At 55.6% G+C, this 7,222-nt stretch overlaps 1 protein-coding gene across 1 annotated transcript; it reads right to left on the bottom strand.

The window, feature by feature from the left end:
- Positions 1-662: 662 nt before the first annotated feature.
- Fads6 (fatty acid desaturase 6) lies at positions 663-5,703 on the bottom strand (the record flags this gene model as incomplete). The annotated part of the gene is made up of 5 exons (XM_048337229.1): positions 663-1,924; positions 2,999-3,178; positions 3,985-4,172; positions 5,115-5,295; positions 5,645-5,703. Coding segments are annotated over 5 exons (758 nt in total), but the record flags the coding sequence as incomplete, so codon positions are not given.
- Positions 5,704-7,222: the final 1,519 nt, after the last annotated feature.

Raw genomic sequence — 7,222 nt, 5'->3', positions numbered from 1 at the left:
GGTGCAGAAGTGTGAGCAGCCTTAGGATATGGAGCAGCACCGGGGGGGCCAACACAGCAACCGGGAGCCACCACCAGGACAGGCCTGCAGGAAGCCCTAGGAGGGAGTGGCATGGGAAGTTTGGAGGCACCTGAAGGTGCTTGGGCGGCTGTCAGAAGAGGACCACGCGGAGGGAGGGAGGGACCTGGAGGAGCAGATGGTGACTATGTAGCAGGGCTGCCCAGGCCACCAGACGCCTCTCCAAGGCTGCAGTGTCCTGTCCTTGCCTCCCTCTGCCCGCTCAAGGGCTCCCATTTGCTGGCATTTAGCCTCCCATCCCCAGGGTCAGTGTACACTTCATCCCATCCAAAGCTTTATCTGATAAGTAAGGCTGTTGTGTGCTCAGAAAAATGACTTGTTGCTTGAAACCAAGAATGATATTGCCCCAGAGGGGACATCTGGCCATATACGGAGACATTTTTTGATTGTCATAAACTTGGGCTTCTGGCATCAAGTAGGTAGGAGCCGGAGGCATGACTGTCCATCCCAGAATGTACCAGGCTCACACCTGTAATCCCAGCTACTCAGGAGGCTGAGATCCGAGGTTCAGAGTTCCAGGCCAGCCCAGGAAGGAAAGTTTACGAGACCACCAAGACCAAAAAAAAAGCCAGAAGTGGAATTGTGGCACTGGTAGAGCACCAGTTTTAAACTAAAAAGCAAAGGGACAGTACCCCAGCCCTGAGTTCAAGCCCCAGTACTAGCATACACACACCTGAATCCCAGAATGCACAGGAGGGCCAACAATGATTTATCTAGACAAACTGTCCACAGTGTTGAGGCAAGGAATTCTCTGGCTTCCTGTCACAGGCCTCTGTCTGCTTCAGCTTCCACCTCGGCCATTCCTTGTCCTGTACCCTTGGGAGTCCAGCTCTGTCGAGGGCTGCTCCCAGCCTCTTTCAACTCCTCCTACTATGGGCCAGATCTCATTGTGACACCGTGGTGTCTGGCATCAAACCATCCTTGCATGGCCAAGTCCAACTCTTTGATTCACGTTCTCACCCCAGCCTCCTCCCTTAATTTCCATCGAAGACCTTCTGGGCCCCAGATTCCCATAACCTCCCCCAGCCTCAGCTTCCTCCCAGTAATTTTCTCTCCAAGGTTCACTGCTTCTAAACATTATGGAAAAGATTTTTCTGGAGTTAACCAAGGTCATGTTCAAAGCTCCCAATGCTCTTCCTTGAACTGTCCCTGAGGCACTTGCTCCTCTCCCATTCCCCACAAAACTATTCCCTTTTATCTCACTGCTACTGCGGACTTTGGAGATGGCAAGACCCGGTATTACACAGGCACCAGTGATTGAGAAACTAGGGGACACTTGCCAAAAGTGACAATGCCCTGTGCTGTCTGGGGAAGGGGTGGGGGCAGAGCCTCAGAGGATACAGAAGAAGTCATGGCTAAGCTAGTGTGTGGCTCTCAGGCACCAGGGAGGCCCAGGCCAAGGAGGCTGACCCTTCTTTCAGCACTCCCTTCCATCTCCCAGGTGATGAGGGCACAGGATCCCATCTCCCCATCTGTCACCACCACCCCTAACCTACCCTGGCACAGTAACAGGAGGGATCCTGAGCTCCAGCTGAGGCCTAGATTATCAGGGATACCGAGCAACCATACCCCTTGCCCCACACAACCCTAGAATCCCAGAAACATAAACAGGGCAAGGTGACCTCCAGGATACCAGGCGTGTCCACTGCCCAAGGCCTCCCTGCTGCAGGTCCCCAGCTGGGCCAGGGCTGGACCCTCACTGCATCCCCACCAGCTCAGTGATGGGTGGAGCGTGCACCATGAACTCCTCGTAGTGACTGAGGAAGAGTCTCAACCGAGCCAGGTAGGAGTCTTCATTGTACGGCAGCTGTTTCTCCCGGAGGAACTGGGACACCAAGGGCTTCACCTGAGGAAGACGGGGGGGGGGGGGGGGGGGGGGAAGGGGGAGCTCTGCACATTCCTGGAGATGGCCCTTCACCTGCCCAGCTCTTACCTGCCTCCCAGAGGATGCTGGGGAGGGGGCATGGGAAATGACTGAGGGGCGGAGGTGTTGGAGAACTCCTGTCTCCCCCAACTCTACTACAGACAAGGGAAGGACGGGATCTCCCCAGCCCTCCCACGGGCTCCCCATTGCAAGATGACCTCCTTGGCACAGGGCAGTGAGAAGCATCGCTTCCTTTTGCCAAGCACATACATCATGTCCAACATTTCAGATAGTTTTCCTTCTCTGTTTTCTTTCCTTCCTTCCTTCCTTCCTTCCTTCCTTCCTTCCTTCCTTCCTTCCTTCCTTCCTTCCTTCCTTCCTTCCTCCCTCTCTCCCTTCCTCCTCTCCCTCCCTCCCTCCCTTCCTCCCTTCCTCCCTTTCTCCCTCCCTCCCTCCCTTCCTTTCTTTCCTTCCTTCCTTCTTTGTTTCTTTCTCCTTCTTTCTATCCTCCTTCCTTCCTTCCTTTCCTATGTTCGTGTGTGCACATGTACACTCCAGTACTGGAGCATGAACTCAGGGCCTAAGTACTGTTCCTCAGTTTCTTCACTCAAGGCTGGTGTTCTACACTCGAGCCACACCTCTGCTTCCAGCTTCTTTTTGCTGGTTACTAGGAGATCAAAGTCTCACGGACTTTCCTGCCTGTGCTGGCTCTGAACCTTGATCCTCAGATCTCAGCCGCCTGAGTTGCTAGGATGACAGGCCTGAGGCACCAACGCCCAGCTTCAGACCTGCTGCTTCATGTCACCCTCAACGCCCCTCGAGGTAGGCACTGCACCCTCCCGCCTAGCACACCCAGAGGCTGAGGTGCAGTGAACTGGCCAGAATCACACTGCCAGTCAGCTCTGTTCTGAAGTTCATGGTGAACTGGACTCCAGGCTGCCCTTTCTGGGACCAGGCCAATACGGGAGGGACTTGAGGTTCAAGTGGGCTTCGGGGATCCCGAGGTCCACCCTCAGACACACCGCTCACCCCATTCCTCGCCCCGCCCTCGGCTACCTTGAGGCACATGTTGTCCGAGAGCCGGGGGAACAGGTGGTGCTCCACGTGGCAGCTGATGAGCGAGTGTCCGAACGCCCAGTCCAGCACCGGCAGCCGGGGCAGGTTGAGGACACCCAGGCTCATCATGTAAATCCGGCTGGGCTTCTTGTCCGGGGCGAACATGGGCAGCCCGAGGTGCTGGGACATACGCGTGGATCAGGCCAAGACAGCCCTGAGCCCGCCCCTAACCTGTCCCGGGCCTGGTAGAGCGAGGAGGGGCTGGGGCTCCGGTGCTAAGCCAGCCTGTGCCCTGAGCTGAGTCTTGCCCACCTCCAGGCCTCTCTCCCCGCATCTGGACAACCAAGGGCGTGGCCTGGAGTTGAGGCACGCCTCTGAGGCCTATGCTCAGAATACCCGGATTGCCCAGCACTTGTTCTCGTGGCCTTTGCCTCCTGCACCCTTCGCTGGTCAAAACCCTACTCTCTTGCTTCAAGATCAGGTTCGCACGTCTCCTTGTGCTCAACTCAACACGTGTACACGGGTAACTCCTTCTCTGCTAGGCTTTGTCGCTAGACTGAGGAACTCAAGCGCCACACCAGCCAGAAGGGAACAACTATGGGCTGAAGGTGGCCATCGGCGGCTCTGGTGTGCGAGGAGCTCTAACGCGGGGCCTCCTCCAACTGGGGAGCAGGGAGGCTTTCCTGCGGAAATGGCACCCGAACTGAATGCTGGGCCCCCAGCCTCCCGGGAGGTCCTCCCTCCCCGCCTAGCTCCTTTCCTCTGCCTGCATCGTGGCATTGGTGGCACCCCCACTTCCTTCCCCATGGGCGCCCAGGCCAGGATCGAGGCCTGCTACCACTGTGAGGAGACACCCAGCCCTCCCCAGAAGTCTCAAGCCTCTGAGATAAGCGGTTGAGTGAGCAGGTGGCCACGAAGGGCAGCTGTGACCCATGGCCTCCGTCAGCCTGTGGTCAGTGACCCTGCAGGGCTGGGGCAGGACTCACCTGGAAGATGTTGACGTGCAGGTACGGGTGGGCCAGCAGTGATCTGGTGAGCAGCATGCAGGCCAGGGCGGAGCTGCGGCTTGTGAAGCCTGACACGTTCAGGAACAGCCAGTACTGAGAATAAAGGCCCAGGGAAATCAGGCCTAGCGACCTCAGGGCCAGCCGCAGTTCCATTTTGCTTAGCCGCTCTGCCAGAGGAATAAGACGTAGACAGTGAGGGCTGGGCCCTGGCTGCAGCCATCAGGAGGGAGAGGCAAAAAATGGAAAGACTGGGCAGATGGGGAGAGACGGTGCCTTGGTGGACATAATACCCCTTCTTCTTCCTGAAGACTCTGGGGGCACTGAGCTAAGCCCTGATGGAAGCCAAGCCCCTGACAGCCCTACAGCAGATCCACATGGCGTCTCCGCCCTGGGACAAGGTGGGAAGGGACCCAACCAGATGCTAGAACAGCCAAAAGGAATAAATATAAATGGGACACCCCACAAGCATTCCAAGGGGCTACTGATTTCCGGGTGCCACTTCTCTCTCATGCTGAGAAGTCTGTCCCCTCTTCCTCCTCCTCCTCCTCCTCTTCGCCAGGAAGCAGGTGGACAAGACCTCATACAGGCAGCCGGGAGTCCTAGATGGGGGCTTGTACCAACCCACAAGTAGCTAAGAGGCTTTCCTCAGTGTCCCTGGTACCTTACTCCCCCTTTCAAATAAACTTTGCCTCTGCTCCCGTTTTTCCTGCCTCATCATTCTCCATTTGATGGAGAAATAAAGGACCTAAGACCCCTAGGACGGGATTGATCCTACATTAGCTCCCTAGTAGCTAAGGGTGCTAAGCTACACAGAGTGGCCTGAACTAGCCAATGCATCCATCTTACCCCTCTGAAAAGTGTGTGCCAAGGCAAGGATGAGGAAATCAACCTGAGGCAACCTCATCAAGGTCAAGGGCTGCCCCAAGGTCGAGGCCTGTCCCACAGCCCCATTCCTCCTACTCTTAGTACTGCTCCCGTGATATCAGTAAATGTGGCCCAGCAGACCTGGGCCCGCTCCCGGGATCTTTCCACCCTGCCTGGCTGTTTAGCTTCCTCCCCTAGCAGCTTCCACGGGGTAACACCGAGACCCAGGCCGTGTCAGTACTCACCAAGAGCCACCAGTGGGGTTAAGATGGGGATCAAGAGGGGCGCAAGGAACATGTAGACATAGCGGTTGAGGAAAGGCAGCTTCCAGGTGCTGGAATCCCCCAGACCCACGACGTTGGTGTAGCCATGATGCAGCTTCACGTGGTTGTACTTGCCATCCTCAGCAGGGAAGGCCGTGCACACCTGGAGAGGTAGCCAGAGACCATGGCAGGGGCATGAGGCAGGGCCTGGGGGAAACCTATAACCCAGGGGCCTCCTTCTCACAGTAAGATCTCAAGGGTAGACAACCCTCGCAGCAGCAGGCTTCTATGCATCCTGTCCTTGCAAGTAGAGCTATATGTGTCATCTCAAAGAGACATGGTGCAACTTGGCACCCTGAGGCTATAGCAGGGAGAAGAAACACATGACCAGTCTCCATTCACACTAAGCTACCAGCTATGCACGCTGAGGGTTTCCTGAAGGGGTACTGAGGTCACTTTTCCCTTGAGGTGATGTTTTTTCTGGCACAAGTCCTGGATAGGAGTTTTCAAACCCGCTGCAGAGGAGCAGCATAAGCTTTCCGGCTCTCCCACTGCCAGAAGAACAGCTCTTCTGAATACAAAAGAGAGACACTAAGGTGTTTTTCATGCAGATATATGCAGATGAGTATGCAGCTATGAGGACTCTCCAGGCCTGAAGAGTTGGCTCATTTGATTGCTGATCCGCGCCTGCCTGTTTCCCAGAACCAGTCACCACGACTGGGTGTAGCAGGCAAGAGGCAGGACCCCCTCACTGAGTGCTCCCTGGGTAGCTCACCTGGTTTATTTGCTTTCACAGACTTCCCGCGGGAGGACCACAATGGTGTTATTCTCAGTCCGCTGAAACAGAAGCTGAGATACAGAGAGGCCACCTGACCCCAGATCACACAGCTAAACAGGTGGCCGGGGCAAGGTGTGGAGAAGGCCCAGATTCCAGCCAAGATAAGGACAATGCTCCAGAAATTGACAGTCACTTCCACCAATCATGTTTCAGAGACTGACAGTTACTTCCATCAATCACGAAACCAAGCCCTGGAGCCAGGCAGCAGAGGCAAAAGCAGCAGCAGAATAAAGAACGGCACTGTCTTCACATTCTAGACCTGGGAGCCAAAAGCCAGTAGTGTGGCAGCCCAGAAGGATGTCCATGAGCACACACAGTTTTACAAGATAATGGGGGTGGGGGTGGGGGGATAACGTCCAACCTGCAATGCTGTAGAGGCCCCTGGGCAGATGGGGGACTTAGAGGTAACTGAAGACCCTACAACATTGTGCATAAGGCTGTGTGTAATCTCACCAGGGGCAGACCCTGGAAAAAGCTAAAGAGAGGGTTAGGTGATGTGTGAATTAAAGTGACAGTTCTTCCAGCTCTGCTGGACTCCGAGGGGTCTGACCGTTGGTTGGAGTTCCTGCCAGAAGTGGGGCGGGCACCAGTGACTGTAATCCTACCCACTCCCAGGGCTGACCTCTGAGGATCGCAGTGAAAGGCCGGCCTGCGCAGGAAAGCCCATGAGACTCTTACCTCCAAAAAAAAGTGCAAGCAGAGCTGTGGCTCAAGTGGTAGAGCGCCAGCCTTAAGTGAAAAAGCTGCAGGACAGCATCCAGGCCCTGAGTTCAAGCCTCAGTACACACACACACACACACACACACACACACACACACACGCCAAAAGTTATAGTCAAAGTAAACAGACTTGAGGCAATTTCTATACTAGCGGCCTTCGTGCTCCCATTTAGACATCCTGTGCTGAGAGGGTCTGGGAGGAAGAGATGACTGTGGTTGTGGTACACTCCCCATGCCTACAACCATCCTCCTCCACCTGAGAGCACGTGGAAATGACCACCAGCTGCCTGGCTAGTTGCAAAATGAGTTATTTTCCTCTGAGGGGGGGGGGGCATTTAAAGGTCTTAAAGAAGAATCCATATCCAGATGCCAGAGGACATTCTTCTGTGTAGTTGTTCAGTTAACCACCGTCCAACACTCTTGGGTGCCAGGCTCCATGCAAGGACTGTGGGAAAGCCAGGGACAAGAGCTAGGGGGAGAACAGCCCCTGCCCCAAGCCAGAGTGGCTGAGGGGCTTCTGCCCACTGCCGACA

Source organism: Perognathus longimembris, unplaced genomic scaffold (assembly GCF_023159225.1).
Source record: "Perognathus longimembris pacificus isolate PPM17 unplaced genomic scaffold, ASM2315922v1 HiC_scaffold_4714, whole genome shotgun sequence".
NCBI lineage: Eukaryota > Metazoa > Chordata > Mammalia > Rodentia > Heteromyidae > Perognathus > Perognathus longimembris.
The sequence above is the reverse complement of the archived record's forward strand: the minus strand, read 5'-3'. Positions and strand labels throughout refer to the sequence as shown.